The sequence below is a fragment of the Ailuropoda melanoleuca genome, chromosome 2 (assembly GCF_002007445.2).
Source record: "Ailuropoda melanoleuca isolate Jingjing chromosome 2, ASM200744v2, whole genome shotgun sequence".
NCBI lineage: Eukaryota > Metazoa > Chordata > Mammalia > Carnivora > Ursidae > Ailuropoda > Ailuropoda melanoleuca.
This window is the reverse complement of record NC_048219.1, coordinates 192,899,780-192,918,218: the sequence shown is the minus strand read 5'-3', so window position 1 is coordinate 192,918,218 and position 18,439 is coordinate 192,899,780. Positions and strand designations below refer to the sequence as shown.

General features: G+C 46.5%; 2 protein-coding genes across 17 annotated transcripts in view; one reads left to right on the top strand and one right to left on the bottom strand.

Annotated features, from left to right (window-relative positions):
• The window catches only part of USP40 (ubiquitin specific peptidase 40), a 76,663-nt gene that overhangs the window by 42,611 nt on the left and 15,613 nt on the right, over positions 1-18,439 (top strand). For 14 of the 15 annotated variants that reach the window (XR_004623681.1, XR_004623680.1, XR_004623682.1 and 11 more), the window contains 7 exons: positions 1,430-1,553; positions 2,988-3,045; positions 8,768-8,821; positions 9,924-10,012; positions 11,199-11,285; positions 15,370-15,406; positions 16,699-16,763. Coding sequence is in view for 12 of the 15 variants with exons in the window: in XM_034655430.1 (XP_034511321.1) it covers positions 1,430-1,553; positions 2,988-3,045; positions 8,768-8,821; positions 9,924-10,012; positions 11,199-11,285; positions 15,370-15,406; positions 16,699-16,763 (514 nt within the window). In the remaining 3 variants the exon portion in view is untranslated. Of the gene's footprint in view, positions 1-1,429; positions 1,554-2,987; positions 3,046-8,767; positions 8,822-9,923; positions 10,013-11,198; positions 11,286-11,834; positions 14,567-15,369; positions 15,407-16,698; positions 16,764-18,439 lie in introns of those variants that run through there. The other variant, XM_034655438.1, reaches the window with a different exon arrangement.
• Positions 383-18,228, bottom strand: LOC117801161. 2 transcript variants are annotated; one of them, XM_034655439.1, is made up of 6 exons: positions 17,920-18,228; positions 15,941-16,008; positions 7,863-8,166; positions 7,277-7,389; positions 896-1,138; positions 383-735 (listed from the first exon to the last, which is right to left on the bottom strand). In XM_034655439.1, the coding sequence occupies exons 2-6, from the start codon at positions 15,988-15,990 to the stop codon at positions 696-698; spliced, it is 750 nt and encodes a 249-aa protein (XP_034511330.1). In that variant the 5' UTR covers positions 15,991-16,008; positions 17,920-18,228; the 3' UTR covers positions 383-695. The 2 variants fall into 2 exon arrangements, 1 of the variants encoding a protein (XP_034511330.1); XR_004623683.1 differs by lacking the exons at positions 383-735; positions 896-1,138; positions 7,863-8,166 and having other exon boundaries at positions 6,548-7,389.

The following is an 18,439-nucleotide window of genomic DNA, read 5'->3' as shown; positions in this document are numbered from 1 at the left end:
TCTCAGGGTTCTGAGATCGGGCCCCGCATCGGGCTATGCACTGGGCGTGGAGACTGCTTAAGATTCTCTCTCTCCCTCTCCCTCCCTCCCACCCCCCAAACTAAGTTTAAAAAAGTAATCGAACATGTATTAGGACTTGGGACATACAGACGTGAAGACCGGAGGCCCGAAACGTCCTTGCAGTACCCGTGCAGGGTCAGTCACCATTAGCTTTCCTGTTGCCCTGAGCTCAATAATTGTTTTTTTTTTGTTTTGAAGGTTTTTTTCTTTTCAAGCTTAATAGTGATTATTTCATGGACAGTTACATACTGCTTTCCACCCCTGCGTCGGTAGACTCCTCACAGACCTCATGGCGCGGCTACGTAGCGGTCTGTGTGGACGTCGTAGCCTACCTGACCGCGCTCGCGCGCAAGGCAGTCTGTGCAGGGGTGAGGACGCAGGCCGGCCGCCGGGGCTCGTGTCCAGCTTTATCACTTCCTGACGGTGTGGCCGTGTGCAAGTCCCCTCATCTCCCTCTGCTCAGTTCTTCTTCTGCAAAAACCAGCTTCCTAGAACCGGAGGATCTGGGAGCTCAGTGCCGATAGAGGGTTTGCGTGCGGCGACAGATGGGCTGTTGTCGTCCCGTCCTCACGCAGTCGCTCACCGCCTCAGGGTAGTCTTCAGGGAACAGCTTTGTGCCTCAAACTTCGCTGTCGTTAGGATTGCTCACTTAGGGGTAGTCCCAGGGTGGAACAGCTGAAATAAAGGGTAGAATCGTGTTTCGGGGCTCTGGTACACACTCCCAAGTGGACTCCAGCCGCGCATTCAGCGCCTCTGTGTGAATAGAAAGCCACTCCTTTACTCAAGACCCTTTACTACTATGTGTAGGGAAATTTTGTTAGAGCAAGACACCTACTTGTTCTCGGAGGCCGTCGTCACCAACATGTAAACGTACAGCAGGTGTGATGGGAATGATACACCCCTTAAATGGGGCACTTCTATGCAGCATCTGTCTCTACAGCTGTGCACGGCTGTCCTGTTGTTAAACTGAATCCAAACCCCAGGCGGTCTTCTGGCGTCGATACTCCGAGAGCTTGCCCGGGGGTCCCAGTGCGCAGGCCGAAGTGAGCAGCGGATTATTCCGTGACAGCGCTTCTGTCTGAAACATGTGGCAGCACAACAAACAAAACAAAAGACGTGGTAACGAGTTATTTGTGTAAGTCAGAGCGTACTTGGAGCCCCGAAACGCACTCCCCGCGCAGCTGCCTAGCACTGCCCTGCAGAGACCGCTGTCCTCATGCCGGCTCCGTGGGCCTTGCTCACCTTAAATTCCTCACATCAGAGGACACGCGCAGAATTTCGGAAGTGCTGCCTAAGGAAAGGTATTGCTTTTCTGATCCACAGAAGCACCGAGTAAAGATATGTTTTTTTAATGTCTTTATTCCTACAGTTCGTTGCTCACACAAGGGAAATGGTTCACTGGTATGAATGAGATCAGCTGGCTCCAAGTTCAAAATTTATGCGAATTAGAATCCGAAGAGAAGCAAGTTAAAGTATCAGCAACTGTGAACACAGTGAGTAGATTCTAGTTCAAGTCCGGTGGACAGTGTTCTCTAACAGTGTTTGATTTTGAAAGCAGGACCTGAAATCTTCTAGAACGCTTGTCTCAGTGGGCTTCTAGAGCTTAAGAAATCAGCTTTTTGGGGCTCCTGGCTGGCCCAGTCAGCAGAGCACACGGCTCTTGATCTTAAGGTCATGAGTGCAGGCCTCACGTGGGACTTAGGGCTTGCTTTTTTAAAAAATGTGGGGGGAGGAAATCAACATTTTGTTAACATTTGACTACCGCTCATTTACCCTTGGCATGTTTCAAGAAGGTATGTGCCTTTTTTCTATCCAAAGGTACAATTAGAATGTAGGATTTACCTATTTAATTAGTTCATGGAATCCCCTAGCTTTGATAAATATAAAATGCTATTTTCCCCACAACCTGTTCTCCATTTTTTAAACCAGGCATATATGTTTCGTGTTGTGTCGTGTTGTTTTTTGGTGGTTGTTTTTCTAAGCTTATCTTCAGTTGTTCAGTGTCATACTCTGTGCTCTATATAAAGCCAGCTGCTCTTAAAAGGGAGTCCTTCAGTTTTCCACTGAAGACTGTGACCCTGGTTTCCTTAAACATCATTCTGGGAAACATCTTTTTATATACGTGCAGTCTCGATTCATTAAGTGTTTTTTCTGTGGTTTCTAAAGAAACCTATTAGAATGTTTTCTATAAATATTCTGACTTCTTAAGGCACATTAGGATTGTTGGTACCGTGGAGGGGACGGCGTAAAGCCAGCCTGGAGCTCGGCAGACCTGCCACCCTGACCCTAAGTGGGAGGCTTTGGTGAAGTCCTGGTTCCTCCTGTCCTCGTTCCTTCTTGGTGCTGTGTGGGGCGCTGCTGGGAGGATCCCGTCCGTGATCGCTGACATCACTTTTACCCCTGAATGTCCAGTTTTATGCCCTAGAGGCAGTTAGCCTAAACTAAAAAGAAAAGAAAACAATCTAAAAGTAATTTAAACAAAAATTTTAAATAGTGCCCTTGGATTAGCGTTGTCCATTTTTGTATTTTTTTATGTTTACTGGCCCTAAATTCATCATTCTTAACCTAAAGAAATACAATTAATTGCATTCTCTTTTGTTTGCTCTTGTTAGAAAGGTTAGTGTGGGTTTTCAGCTTCTTGCCTTTGTAGCTAGAATTGTTTTTTGAGCTTTCCATCTTTCCGTTCTAGTTACCATCAGTTTGGTAAAGCCTTAACAATTAAGATCCCAGTTTTTGTTTTTAACTTGGTGGAAGAGAGGAAATGAATGTCTGAGATGGAAAAAAATCTTTTTTTCAAGTAGGCAGAAACTTCTGTCCGGTAACTGGTAAGTCAGCTGAGCTGTGTACGCGAACACTGACAGCCTTCACGCCCTCCCCTCCCATTGTTCTCACACACACAGAGTCACTAGTTTATTTCTCTGTTTTAGGTGGTGTTTGATATTCGAATTAAAGCCATAAAGGAATTAAAATTAATGAAGGAACTAGGTAATCATTTACGTTTGCTTTTGGGGTTTTTTTGGTTTAATTTAGTTTTGTTTTGATTTTTGGTTAAAAATATGGGAGTACAGGGGTGCCTGGGTGGCTCAGTTAAGTGTCTGCCTTTGGTTCAGGTCATGATCCCAGGGTGCTGGGATCAAGTCCCTTGTCGGGCTCCCTGCTCAGTGGGGAGTCTGCTTCTCCCTCTCTCTCTGCCTCTCCCCTGGCTTGTGCTCCTTCTCTCCCTCTCTTTCTCTCTCAAATAAATAAATAAAATCTTTAAAAAAAAAATATGGGAGTACAAAAAATAATTTAGGGAAAATTCATGCACCTACCACCCCACATGGACAAATGTTAACATTATGTCATGTTTTTATTGTTGTTTGAAACATTGCAAATAAAGTTGAAATTCTCTGCATTCTCTTCCTCAGACCAATTCTCCCTCCCTCCCCAGATGCAACCAGTATATCTGATTTGGGTGTGTTCCTATGCATTCATATTGTTCTGTTTATATTACGTTTCCACATATAGGTGTATACATATGTGTATATTGTGTTTTCACATTTAAATTCGGTCATACTAAATATTCTGAAACTCTTCACTCAGCATTAGGTTTGCTTTCACAGCTTTATTGAGGTATAATTTACATACCATCAAACACCCGTTCTGAGTGTAAGTCAGTGATGATTAGTAAACTTACAGAGTTGTGCAGCCACGAGCACAGTCCAGATTTAGATGTTCCATTGCTCCAAAAAGACTCCTTGTTCCCCTTTTTGCATTCCAAGCCCCAGCAGCCACTCATCTACTTTCTGATTCTCTAGACTTACTTTTCAAGACATTTTAAGTAAATGGAACCATAGAATGTGAACTCCCTCGTGGCTAACGTCTTTGACTTAGCACACCAGTTTTGAGGTTCACCCGTGATGTAGTGTGTCAGAAGCGTGCTCCTTTTTACTGCTGACTAGTGTCCACTCTGTGGATGTGTCACATTTTGTTTCTTCACCTCTTGATAGACATTTGGATTGTTTCTAGTTTTGGGGGTTTTATGAATAATGCTGTTATAATGGTTGCATGTAAGTCTTTGTGTGGACATGTTTTCAGTTCTCTTGAGTAGATCTGCAGGATTGTAATTGCTGGGTCATATGGCAAATTTGTGTTTAACTTTGTAAGAAACTGCCGTTTTTCCGAGAGTGGCTGAACCATTTACGTCCCCACTAACAGTGTGCCAGCATTGCGGTTTTTCCGTATCCTTGCCAGTATCTGTATCTGCTTTCTTGATTGTAGCCATGCTAGTGGGTATGAATTACTCTCCTTGTGTGTTTGATTTTCCTACTACAGTGCTGGTGAGCACTGTTGGTGTGCTTACTGTCTATTTCTAGAGGATTCTCTTAAGAAGCTACTAGAACTAGGAAGTTTAACAAGAAGTCAAAATTAATACACAAAAATCCATTGTATGTTTACTAACAAAAAAAATGGGAAATGAAATTAGGAAAACATTTTATTTTTATTTTTCATTTTTTTTAAGATTTTATTTATTTTTTTGACAGAGAGACAGCCAGCGAGAGAGGGAACACAAGCAGGGGGAGTGGGAGAGGAAGAAGCAGGCTCCCAACGGAGCAGGGAGCCCGATGCGGGGCTCGATCCCAGGACTCTGGGATCACTCCCTGAGCCATAGGCAGACGCTTAACGACTGAGCCACCCAGGCACCCTTAGGAAAACATTTATAATAGCATTGGCCATCATGAAATACTTGGGGATAAATTTAATGAAATATGTGCAGGACATATACACTGACAACAAGAAAATATCCCTGTGAAAAATCAAAGAGCGTGTAAATAAGTGGAATGATGCACCATGTTCTTGGGTCAGAAAACACGACATTGTTAAGAGGTAAATTCTCCCAAAATCAATTTGTAGATTCAGGGCATCCTCACTCAGAGTCCTAGCAGGTTTTATATAGAAATTGACAAGCTGATTTACTTTACGTGGAAATGCAAAGAACCTAGACTATCCTAATAATTTGAGGGGAGATGGAAATAAAGTCAAGAGTTACACTATCTGATTTCAAGACTTCCTGTAGAGCTGTAGGCATCAAGACAGTGGGTCCTGGGGCGCCTGGGTGGCTCAGTCATTAAGCATCTGCCTTCGGCTCAGGGTGTGATCTCAGAGTCCTGGGATCGAGCCCCACATCAGGCTTCTCCGCTAGGAGCCTGCTTCTTCCTCTCCCACTCCCCCTGCTTGTGTTTCCCTCTCTCGCTGGCTGTCTCTGTCAAATAATAATCTTTAAAAAAAAAAAAAAAAAAAAAGACAGTGGGTCCTGGCATAGGAGCAGACACACAGCAGGGGTCCGCAAGCTGTCTAGGCCTATAACCTGTAACAGCAAGGCCTCTAACCTGTTTCTGTGCAGTCAGTGAGCTAAGAATAATTTTCACACTTTTAAAGGGCTCCTTTTAAGAAGAATGTGCAATAGAGATTATATGTGGTTTTTGAGCCAAAAATATTTACAGTGGAACTACATCGAGAATCCAGAAATAGGTGCAAATGTATGAAAGTCCCCTGACTTTCAACAAAAGTGCCAAAGTATTCCCATGGGGAAAATAGTGTATTTTCAAAATAAGGTGCTGGGCCAATTAGCTATCCAAAGGTACAGAGATGAGCTTCTAGCTTTGCTTTACATCATGTAAAATACTAATTCAAAATGGATCAGACCTAAATGTTAAAACCATTTCTATAAACTTTTGGGGGGAGAACTTATGAGAAAATCTTTGTTACTTTTATCATAAAGAGAAGACTTTTTTTTTTTTAGTTAGGACTCCAGCACAAACCATAAAAGGAAAAACTAATAAATTGGGCAATATCAAAATTTAAAACTTGTGTACTTCAAGAGGTATTTAAAAAGGCAAGCCACAAACTGGGAGAAAAAAAAATTGTAGCACGTTTGACATAGACTTGCATCCACGTTATATAAGAAAGATACTTATAACTTAGAAGACAACCCAGCCCAAGTGGGGAGGACACTTTACAAAAGAACACCCACCGGCCGATGGCCAGTAAGCACAGGAGAGACGCTTAGTCTCGTTAGCCGTCAAACTGCTGAGCCGTCATACAGAAGCCGCCGTGACGCCCTGCCTCGCCCCCAGCGGAGGGTGAAAATAAAGGACCAACAAAACCAAGTACTAGCGAAGATGTGAGCGGCTTCCATGGTGGCCCACGCGAGTGCAAAATGGGGAGGAGTTAGCTTGCTTGTTAGGAAGTTAAGCATTCACTTACCCATCCTATGTGCTCGCCCAAGAAGAATTCAGCCATATCCTTGCAAATACTCTGTGTAAATGATCATGATGAACAGGCGGATACGGCGCAGAAGTCCGGAAGCCGTGAGCGGATGAACAAGCTGCGTCGTGTCCTTACAACAGCATGCTGTTTATCAACACGAGCTGCGAACTACCACCACCTGCACGACGGTGACTCTCAGTGCGCAAAGCAGAAGCTGGATGCGAAAGCGCACGTACTCTTAGGGCTCATTTACATGGAACATTCAGAACAGAAACCCCGTGCTCTAGGTACAGGGGCAGAGAATTGGATTGCGGGGGGACGTTGGCTGCACGGTGGTATGGGGGAATTTTGGGGGGTGATGCAAATCCTCTCTCGGTTTGCTGGTGGTGGCTGAGTGTTTAGACCAGACTGTACACTTCAGCAGGACCTGTGTTATTGTAACTTCGACCTCAAATTGATGAAAAGCGTGTGGTTTATTAAGATGAATAGTGCATCATCTTCCCAGGAAACAGGTCTCCCTTCTTTCACTCTTGCCCCCCCTTCAAGCCTTCTAGCAAGTGATCTTAAATGGATGCGAATCAGATCATGTCACGCCCCTGCCCAGCACCCTGCCATGCTTGCCTATCGCACACAAGCTTCTTCCTCAACCCCACTTGCAAGAGCCGGCCTCGTCTGACCACGGCCTTGCAGCCCCCTGTGGTCCCCTCTCCTGCTCATTCCCAGCACACTTCCCACGCTGGCTTTCAAAAGTCCGAGTGTGCCAGCTCTCCCGCCGCACCCCTCCACGCCTGGCTTCTCAGAGCCTCTCCTGAAACTCTGTCCCCTTTCCTCCCCTCTGCTAACTTCAGCCACCCAGTTGCCCTGAGCTAAATTGTTACTTGCCGTCATCCCTGAGCGCTCGGTCTCCGTGAGCATCGCTTTTATTCTCCTGATACCCTGTACTTTGCTTCACCGCACTCATGCCTACCTTCGCCGGGCTTCGGGTGGCAAAGGCCCACCTGCTCCGTCCAATGAGGCGCTGTCAGGGCAGAGTCCGTGGCTCTTCCGCCCTTGGCTGCGCTGTCGCTTCTGGCGTGGTGCCTGGCACAGAGAAGATGCATGGTTTGTGAACTGGAAGAATACCATAAGGAGGCAGTATTTTGATGCGTTTTTTTTTAATTGAAGAACTCAGTGGTCAAACGTGTATTGGCATGGTTTGCTAGCCGCACGGTAGCACAGTGTAAGTGTGGAACTCTGGACTCCTCAGCGATCTGTTGTGGTCTGAGTGCAGACTCAGAGGCCCCCAACGTCCTTGTCCTCCCAGGAGGCTTTACCCCTCCTCCCCGCCCCCTGCTCATACCCGGCTTTGTAAGGATTCGTTTGGACTCAAAACCCGGAGTGCTCCCTCCCACAAAGCAGGACTCTTCGCACCTGCAAAAATAGGGCCCACTGGCCCTAATCCGTTTAATAATAAAAAGTCAGCGCACGTATTTTCCAGAGCGGCAGTCCGCGCATTTCAGGTAGGCTCATCACCGAGGTCAGCCGCCCAGCCGCGTGGCGCCGGCGTCCGCTACCTGCACGTGCGCGAGCAGCTGCGTGAAGCGTGAGCTTTGCTGCCAGCTCTTCATTCCACAGATGTGCCTCCGGATCGGTGACCGGTCCCCTCCCTCCGAAGTGTCGTGTTCATCGCACCACAGCGACGGGTACAGTCTGTCGTCCCCGTTGTCCCCTGGTAAGCCCGCGTGGCGTCTTGCACTCCTGGCAAAGTGAATCGCTTCCCAAAGGTGAAGGTGCAGCAGAGAAAGTCCACGGAGGGATAGACGTAGCTGGCCGTGGGGGCGTCGGCGCTGCTGTCGCTCCAGAGACAAGATCCACAGCCTGGGGACATGAAGGGACGCGAGGACAGTGGTTGTGACAAAAAGGATGATGATATCACTGAGGAGGTGATGCTGGCAAAAACCCTCACATCGAAGGAGCTCCTGCAGACCTTTCATGAGGTTGAAAGCACAAAATAGGACATTTTGGAAGCAGAGCAAACGATCACTCGGGGTAGAAAAGATGCCCCGTGTTGTAAGCTCTCCAGCAAGAAGTGAGCCCTGTATAAACTAGTCTTGATGTTTTCTACCAAAAAACAAAACCTCAGTGCTCCTAGTGTTTTAACTTGCTGTATAAATACTTTTACTGTTTTTTAAATTTCACTATACACATGTAACCGACGGAGATTTAGCTGTTTGAACAACAACGTCGAGAGGCCCCAGGACGGCTGCAGAGCTCCTTACGGTGACTAGGCCAGCCTTGCGTGGTTTCAGCGTGGCAGGCCTCCTCACCACCTGCGCTCCTGCGTGGACTGAAGACTGCCTGTATTGGGGGGGGGGGTTGATTGATGGGGGTTTTTGTTTTGTAGCTTTCTGCTAATTGTAACAGTGGAGCATCTCTCTAGTTTTTTCTGATGCACTAACCAGCTGCTTTTTATTTGTAGCCGAGAACAGCTGTTTGAGACCTATTGATAGAAATGGGAAGCTGCTTCGTCCAGGTAAATCTTCGTGGTAGCCTTCAAAAACCGACACGCGCTCACACTATCAGCCCTTGACACTTTTACTTTAAATGATGGCTTCCAGTACCTAATATCCTTAAATTACCTTTTAGAAACTAATTTATTGGACATATTATTGTCCCAGTGCAGTTTTCACATATTACAGAAATCCAAACACTTCTGTTTTGTTTTATTATTGTGTTCAGTTAGCCACTGTACAGCACATCAGGAGTTTTTGATGCAGTGGTCAGTGGTTCATTACTTACGTATCACACCCAGTGCTCATCACAGCACGTGCCCTCCTCAGTACCCATCACCCTGTTACCCCCGCCACCCACCCTCCTCCCCTCTGAAACCCTCGGATTGTTTCCTGGGGTCCATAGTCTCTCGCGGTTCATCTCCCTCTCTGACTTCTCCCCCTTTGATCTCCCTCCTTCCCCTGTTCTCCTCCGTGCGGTTGCTTATGTTCCACATTGGAGTGAGACCATCTGAGAACTGTCTTTCTCTGCTTGACTGACTTCACTTAACACAGTTCCCTCCAGTTTCATATATGTCTGTTTTCTAAGGGGAAACACCTGTCTTTCTGATGAGCCGATCCTCATTTTGGGCAATTGTTTGATCGAGTTGTATCTTTCTAGATTCATTGTCAAAGTGTTTGTGTTGCTCCTGTTATTGTGATAATAGTTGTGGAATAGACTTTGTTATCACCTCTGCATCCTGTCATTAGACTTGATTAACCGATGGTCCGCATAGCAGCTTTGAATGTGGGAGAGGCTGGTCCCTCATTCATGAATGTTCAGAATATCTAGCTTTTAATCCATGTAAACAATGGCTCTTTGGTTTTTATTAAGTATGAATCTAGAACATTCGTAGCTGCCTCCTCTTAGCACTGTTGTGCAGGTAGGAAGAATATATTCTAGAGTGTGGAAATGGAAAAATCAAACATAACTGTAATACAGGTCATCCTTTTGCATGGAGTGCATCTCCTATTTTTTCTTACTTGACATTCGTGATTTACAAAGAAAGGCTGATTTCAGTATATTATTTTGCCCAGAGAGGTAGGAATTAACCACATTCACCCTGTTCTCCAACTTCCTTGTAGTGCCAGACAGTTACACTGTGAAAGAAGCAGAGCTGAAGATGGGGAGTTCACTGGGACTGTGTCCTGGAAAAGCACCAACTTCCTCTCAGGTAACGTGGGGTCACCTGACAGAACGAAATCAACCTTCCCAGAATCAGAAGTTCTTAATTTGGTAATTCTTACCTTAACTACTACACCAAAGATCGTTTTCCTTAGAATTTTTTTCTTAAACGATACCTTGTATGTTAGGCATACCAAGAACCGTCTAGTTGCTTGTGTTTAAGTCAGAAATACTAATGTCAGAGCATATTCAGAAGGTTCTTTTTCTGTGAGAATTTTATGGTTAAGGGGGACCTTTAAAGCGGAGAGGCCACCTGTCTGAACTACCCTATTTCATAAACCCTACAGAGCACCCCTTCTCCCGCATTTTGCCCTCTGCGAGGCAAGGCTCCAGGTAGAGTTTGTGGCGTCTGTGAGCGCGGCTCGCACCGCTTCTCTCTCAGCGGCACAGCAGCGAGGAGCCGCGGCGCCTTCGATTCAGTGAAGCGGAGCCTGTTGGCTTTGGGCTGAGGTGCTCTCTGCGGTAACACGATTATCCTGTAGCCGCTTGGTTTCTCATCGGTCGCTTTCTGTATAAAGTGTGAGGTCGTCCTCCGCCAGAAGCCCTCCCTGCTTGATAAAGTTTCACGACAGGCCAAAAGCCACAGTGTCCTTACCAGTAAGACTGTTTCAAGGGAAGCTGGACTCTGGCAGGATCCCTGTGGTTCCTGGATCCGCTTCATTAGTTTCCCAGACGCCTCTTTAATTTGTTCTTGCCCTGAACTTGGCCACGTAGGAGCACGTGACGAGCTGGCAGGAGGAAAGCGTGACAGATGGGACGGAGTTCGGAAGGAAAGGGAGAGCTGTAAGGAGCTGAACTGACAGGCGATCAGATTCCCTGGACAGAAAATAAGATCACAGCCAAATGACACAGAGGAAAAACCCAGTTTATGCTTACAGTGTGTAGCTTGAGGAATGACCAAGAAAGAAATGAAGATCATAGTAGAATAAGCAATATCTGTGAGAGAAAGGCAATGTTCTCACAGCTCTGGGAGTGAAAACACTGACGTGAAGCATCTTCACATTTCTGGGTCATCAAGATTATTGCTTAAATTGCAAGATTAAATTACCCAGCGTCTTTGTTTTTATATGAGATTTTTATTAAAATCTCATGGACCATTGGCTTTTCTTTTTTGGAAGCAGGTAATACATTTTAGAATTTTAAAATTTAGATTAAATTGTATTCATTGATCTTAGCTGTTCCTGTTTTTCACTGTGGGGAGTGATGTTCAGCCTGGCACAGAGATGGAGATCATAGTGGAAGAAACAGTGTCTGTGAGAGATGTAAGTAATTTTACTTTTTCTGGTATGGGGAGAGGTCTGTGGGCGTTTGGTATGGGGAGACGTGGTACTGTTGTTTGGATTTTGAGGTCCTAAGGCTAGGGTTCACATAACGTACTTTAGAGAATTTGGTGCATTCACTAAAAGAGTAGTTTTGGGAACTTGAAAATTGGTGCACCAACCCAAATTTTTAAAATACGATTATCTTTTTTTTCTATCAATACTTGTTTATTATAGAAATTTGGGCTACATAGAAATGGATTAAAAGAAAAAATTAAGACCCTTCATTATCTTTTATCCCACTAATATTAACATTTTGGCATATTTCCTACTGGTGTTTTTAGGTTATATACATACATAATCACAAACACGGGCATGAATGTGTGTGTGCGCGTGCGGTAACAATTAGGTTAGCGTCATGGAAAACTAGGACTTACAACGTTGGAAGATGGAGAGACACAGACAATTGGCATAGTTGAAGAGAGCCTGGACTCCTGAATTTGAATCAGGAGAGGCAGAATGAACGTGGTGTTTTTTTAAATTTTTTTCCAGCTCTGCCCCCAGAAACAACTTACACATGGTGACCAACCTGGTGGGGGCGAGCACCCCAGTACCCAGATTGTGGTTGCTAAATCCTGCTTCCCACTGGAAGGAATCAGGCCTTCTTGGAGTAGCGGCTGGGTCTGTATCTGGGTCAGGAACGTGTCGGGGAGCCTGGAACATCTTGTCCTGACAGAAGCAGGAAAGCCGCAGAGATTGCTGGGATCTGCAGAGAAACTCGGGAGCCAACTTGAAGAGGCTCCTGCTAGTCGCAGATGAGACCGTTTGAACCTTCGTGGCAATAATAATAAAACCGATCACTATGCGTACTTAAAATCCACGGGTTCACAGGTGATCCTGAGAAGACCGTCTTTGTTGGTTATGCAGAGTGGACGCTGGGGAACCATAGGGCGAAGGGTCAAGCATTTTCCTGTCTTTCTTCAGGAAGCTATACCGCAGGGTAACCAAACAGATAATGAGAAGGTGTTTTTACAGACATATCTCAGCTAATAAGAGGAAAGAATTTTAGACTATCACAGTTACTTTAACTCCTAATGAATTAATGGGTGTAAACAATGTTCCTGAAGGACTGCTGACAGCCCCGGAGGAGTGACACGCAGACATAACAGTCGTTCACATGGTGCCCGTGCTCTTAACAAGGAAGTGCACCTGAGCTCCTAGGTCTGAGGGTCAGTTCCTAAGAAGCTCAGGGGACAGAGGGCCTGTGTCACCGCAGCCCAGGGCCACCGTCTGCCCTGTCCTGAAGGGACTCAGGAGACTTCAGAGGAGCAGGGGCGGTGTGTGCACTCTGTGGCTCTTGAGATGAGCCAGGAGAACCTTAGTAAGAGTGTGAGAGAAACCAAGGGCATGTGGGGGCCCCGCTGGCTCCATCAGAGCACATGACTCTTGATCTCGGGGTTGTGAGTTCGACCCCCACGTCGGGCATAGAGATTACTTTAAAGAGGGGGGTGGTGATGTGAATACCAACTGGGTATTTGTTATTAAGGAATCCTTAAGTTCATCAGATGTCATGATTGTTTTAGGCTTATGCTTTTTAAAAGAATGTTTGTCTTTTAGAGACAAATACTAGATACTAAATGCAATGGCAGCTGACGGTCTTGCCTCGAGGAACCTGGGGGGCAGGGGCGGGACAGGAATGGTGGGAGTATGGTGCACAGGACAGGCGCGGTGGTCCTGGAGGTTGGGTGATGGTACTGACAGCCCACGTTTACCGCTCTCTGCATGTGTTTGAAATTGTCCACGACAAGACATTTTTTAAATAATTTTTTTTAACTTTTTGTTACTTGTTGCAAATATTTTCCTAGTTTTTTCATTTAGCTTTTAACTTTTTAGTGCTTTTCAGTGTCAAAGAAGGGAGGCCGCAGAACTTTTCAGAGGAGCGATGTGTCTGTCTGCTCTCTCGAGCGCACTGTGGGCAGACTCACTCTCCTCCCTGTGTCTGGGTCCCGTGAGCAGCTCTCTGCTGTCCTCTTCCCGCTCTCCGTGGCATCTGACGGGTCGCTGCCCCTCTGGGCCTTGAAACGCCTTCGTCACGTGACTCAGGAGGACCCCCGTTCCTCCCGGTTTCCCTCCACCTCCCAGGCCTCCCCCCGCCGCCCACAGTTTGCTCCGCGCTCTTCTCTCTCCCATAGACTGGAGCTCGCCGGGCGCTCCGGGCTTGCGTGTCCAGCCGCTGCTTGGCCTGATAGCCACCCCCCTGTTGTGTGCCCTCCATCCTGTCGCTCGCACCCCACGTTTCCGTCCTCGTCAGTCGATGGTGGCTGCTCCATTTCTCTGCTTGCTTGGGGCCAGAACCCCTGGGAGTCAGCCTCGATTCTCTTCTGTGTCACACCCAGGTTTTCAGGAAATCTTTTTGGTTCTCCCATCAGGATTCTTCTAGGATCTGACCACATCTCATTCCCTCCACTGCCACACCCTGGTCACCTCTCATCTGGATTATTCCAGCAGCTTCCCGACGGATTCTTTTCTTTTCAGCCTGACCTTTCCCCAGGGTCTGTTCTTACAGAAACAGCGAGTGGTCCCTTCCCTGTTCTCACAGCCCTGCCATGTGTCCCCATCTCAGAGTCCCAGCCAGAGGCCCCGAGCGCTCGCTCCGCTGGGCCCCATTGGCCTCTGTGCTCTGGTCCTCCCTAGAGCACAGCTGAGCTGAATGCCCACCTGCCCCTCCTCCCCAAGGAATGGAAGTGGTCTGTGGCTGCAGCCTAGCTCCCGTTCTGTGTTTCACTAGATTGTGCTCATTGCTGTCCTTTTCTAAACAATCTTTAGGTGTATTTTAAAGTCTTTTTATTCTTAATCCTACAAGTAATCGTGGACTTATCCTTTAAACTCCGGTGGGGTGGGGTAGAGCTAAAAACCCTCCTTGGTCACCAGCCTGCCCAGTCCCTCCGCCAGAGGGACCCTCAGCCAGGCCATCTCCATGATCTTGGGACGGTGCAATCTGACCACACCAGCGAGTGAGTGTCCTTCCAGACCGCTGATGCTCGCACACCGGCATGGGGACGAATGAGCTGGACTTACTCGTGTGGTTTCTTTTAAATCATCAATGGGGTCACGCTGCACGTATTACACTAGAACTGTGTTTCCCTTCAAACTTGTAAAGGTCTTTTAAGACCAGTATGTGTAGGGGCGCCTGGGTGGTGCAGTCGTTAAGCGTCTGCCTTCAGCTCAGGGCGTGATCTGGTGTTCTGGGATCGAGCCCCACATCAGGCTCCTCCGCTGGGAGCCTGCTTCTTCCTCTCCCACTCCCCCTGCTTGTGTTCCCCCTCTCTCTGGCTGTCTCTCTGTCACATAAATAAATAAAATCTTTAAAAAAAAAAAAACAACAGTATGTGTAAATCTATCTTATCCTTTGCTTTGAGACCTTGTAGTTTATGTAAGTGTTTCCCTGTTTGTGATATTTTGATCCTTTGCTCTTTTCCTTTTTCTGAGCAGTAGTCATCTCCTTATGCTCGCTTCCCTCTGTGCTAGTGTGGTATGATTCAGGTTTCATTTTCTCTTGCCGTGGATTGGTGGGTAGGCAAAAGAGTAGTTTTTTGCCCTCAGAAGTTGGGAGTTTCTGATTGTTGTTATTGTTAGTTAAACGTCTGTTAGTCCTGTCTCACCGGTTGCTTTGTGCCGTGGGATCACCGCCCGCACAGATCTCTCCCTGCGAGTTTACGGATGAGCAGTGTATCTCTCGGCTACCATGTGAAGGCTAATCTCCTTTTGTGGGATTCAGAGTTTAATGTGAATCTGTCCGGTCAAAACCACAGCGAGCAGGAGGTCATGCTGTGGACCGGGACGCAGGCGAGCGGAGTGTAAGCCTCGGATGCGGACAGCAGCAGCTTATTTCCGTCTCCTGGGTTGGCCCCACGTAGCTCCCAGGGAGCAGAGCTTCCTTAAACCATCTTAACTCCGTACATCCTTCTCCCTTCAGGAATTATGAAATATAATAAGACAGGCCCAGGGTCCAAAAGGGGCGTCTCTCCCAATACTGTACCTCAGAAACAGAGAACTAATGAGCGTGGTTTTTCTTTTTTTTGAACAGTGTTTAAAGCTCATGCTGGAGAAATCTGGCCTATTGGGTAAGTTGCAGACGGTGACGATGTCACTTATCTCTGTCCCCATAATAAGTTACCTGTAAGCCTGACAACAGCTCTTCAGACGTGTTTCTCTCAGGTTTGTCAGTACAGGTCACGTGTCTGCACGCACACGGAATTCTCCAGGTTCCATGTGCGAGCTAACAGAAGGCTAGCAGCGGGTTAGCCGCTCTGAGTTCAGAGAAGCGAGACAGGCTCCAGCACAGGCACAGAAGAGGCAAAGCTAGGATTTATGCCCTCCGAATTACCCAGGCCCGTCACTGATTTTTCTTTTTAACCTCATTGATTCATAATTTCAGCGCGTTGTGTTTCATGCCGGTATTTCTGTGGTGTGCGTTAGGGAATGTAACGTGAATGAAAAAAGTAAGCTCCCGAAGTAGCTCCCGGGTGGAATCACGCGAGGGCGCCCTTACCGGAGGGGAGGCCCCTTCTAGGGCCCACAGGCCTCCCGCACAGGGAGCAGCACCCATCCCCATCCACAGATGACAAGACGGAGGCCGAGAGTGGTTACAGGCTTACCCAGCGTCATACAGCGAGTAGCTAGGCTTCTCTGCCTTCGGAACCTGCATTCTTCCTTCCACATTACGCTGCAAAGAAGAAATAGTGTTCACTTTTCACTTGCTGGTGGGATTTTGTTTTGTGTTTTTATAACCAAGATTTCCAACTTTTGCTCTATTAATAGCTTCCCTCTCTGCCTCAAAAAATTTCCCATTTCATCAGTATAGCAAGCATATTGAGAGGAGTCTAATAGAGAACGTAACGTTCATAAATGTTCGTTCATACCAACTTCATTAAAATGCTATTTCAAAAACTATTTTTTGTTAGATTAACTGATAAGCGGATAGGAACAGTTTGGTTGTACAGATTATCAGTTGCTAAGAGATATTAGCCTATACTTTCAACCAAGACATGAAATAAAACAACTTCATAATGATTTTAGAAGCGATTCTGTACCTAGATGTACAAATATCTGTACTCGTGTGTGATGTGTGTGCACACGTAAATGATAAAGGTATAGCGTAAATATTGTGTAATTGTAGCGAGTGTTAGTTCTGTTTGCAAGTATGCAGATCTTGGTGGAATTGAGAGGAAATTAACCAAATTGGAGGAACCACTTAATTTTTTTCATGCCTGGAAGAGAGAATTTACTTTAAAAATGAGTGAGTAGTTATTTGCTCAAACCCCATTTGATACTCGTTCATCCAGAAGGGTCATTACTGACAAACTTTCAAAACATATTCTTAATTTTTTTCATCCTGATTTTGATTCCTTCACAGGAGACACATGGCATTTACGAAAAATGGATTGGTGTTATGAAGCTGGAGAGCCTTTATGTGAAGAAGTAAGATTGTTTTTACACATTTTGTTCTTAGAAATGATTTGTGTATTTTGTGTTTCATACAGAATACCCACCTTCGCCCCACTTGTGAATAAATTCTAGAGAAAACTTCCATTTTTTTTTAGGATACAGAAATCTGTACATGGTCCGCGTCCATGTCCTTACTGTATGTAGGTCTTTGCTAAAGTCAAGAGGGAAAGTCTCAGCCTAGTGGGGACATTTCTAACATCTGTGTTAAGTCCTCTTTTGAGAGATTATGTCCCTAGAAATAGCAGTTTCTCGTGAGGAGGCAGAGAACTTCAGAGAACAAAAGACATTTGAGCCTGTGAAACAGTGTGAAGATACGCTCTGAATTTTGAAACCTGAATATTTTCATCTCCGTTTTTCTGTAAGTTAACGATGGCAGAATTCATCTTCCCAACCAGTCACTTAGGCTCGGATCAAACTGCGTTTCTAGATCCAACCAAACTCTCCGGGTAGCCTTAGGAACAGTTTTATCACAGGATAGTTGGAATCTGGTTAACCATCTTATTACTGATCCAGATAGCGTCACAGCTGCGGGTGCGAATCCGTGGCCTTAGAGGCAGCCCCCAGATGAAGCCCTGGGAGAAAGCAAGCTTGGGTATTTGTGGTCACACACCACCTCCCCCCGCCCCGGTCCCCCGGGCCCGCCGTTCAGCAACAGCCGGTGGCACCGAGCGTCAGCAGGAGACTGATCTAGGCAGGCGGACTGGGCCTTCCCCCTTCCCCCGGACCGCGCTGCTGTCCGGGGCCGAGGGAGCCCACGCAGGGAGGCGCCTCTGAGGCGCGGCCGGGAAGCTGCCTGACCGCCCAGAGCAAGAAGCGGGCCTCAGACAATCCACAGAACATACGGTGTGGAGGTCAGAGAGTGTGTCTAGTTGTATGGTTTCTGCATTTTCTTCTCTCTCAATTCCCAAATCGATATCAAACAATTCACCTCAAAGCAAACTTATTACCCACAAAACTGGCTCCTCTTTGCAGATACGCTGTGTTTCCCGGCCTGGTGTTTTCAGCCCGCAGTGCCCTTCCCCTGCGATCCTTCGTGTTTGCTCTCAGCTTTTCCACTCCTCCCTGGCCCTTCCCACAGCTGGCTGCCCGGGCCAAGCGTTTTTCGTCTTTTCTTTTTTTGGCCTCTTACCTAAATGACACCAAGTGGCTTCCCCAGGTCAGGTGTCCCGCTTTAGTATATCATGCGTGTAGCAGCCAGACTGGTCTTTAAAATCCTTCTCAGAAAACTTGAGTGGCTTTTTTTTTCAAAGCAGCTAAAAATTCCTTTAGTTCACAGCCCTTCCATCTATGACCACCCCTCCGATCTAGCTTCCTGTCCTGTTACTCTCCAGCTGTAGTGTGTCTCGTCTCTTAGCTCTTCCCCTTACTCTGGACTTGACCTTAACCCTGCTTTTCTTTTCATGAGAATTCCTTCTCGTTTCCTCTCACTTTCCGTATCCACCCCAGCCTCGGGCTTAACTAATATTTCATCCTCTGTAGCTCAGTCTTAGTTTCTCATCCCATCCGTCTCCCTCTCCCCAGGGCCTTTATGATACTTCCAGTTCATACCCTATAATTTAATACAGAATGAGATAGTGTTTTATAGTCTTAGTTTATTTCCTGTCTCAATACCTGCTTTATTGTTTCTTTCTTTCATGAAAGGGTTATAG

What these genes read in the sequence shown, in the direction of transcription:
- LOC117801161 (XM_034655439.1), bottom strand. Translation starts at nt 15,990, where the DNA reads ATGCAGGTTCCGAAGGCAGAGAAGCCTAGCTACTCGCTGTATGACGCT. An exon ending in TACTCGCTGTATGACGCTGG is followed by an intron (nt 8,167 to 15,940) that starts GTAAGCCTGTAA and finishes TCATGTCCCCAG; the next exon opens with GCTGTGGATCTTGTCTCTGG. An exon ending in ACGACGGCCTCCGAGAACAA is followed by an intron (nt 736 to 895) that starts GTAGGTGTCTTG and finishes CCTTTATTTCAG; the next exon opens with CTGTTCCACCCTGGGACTAC.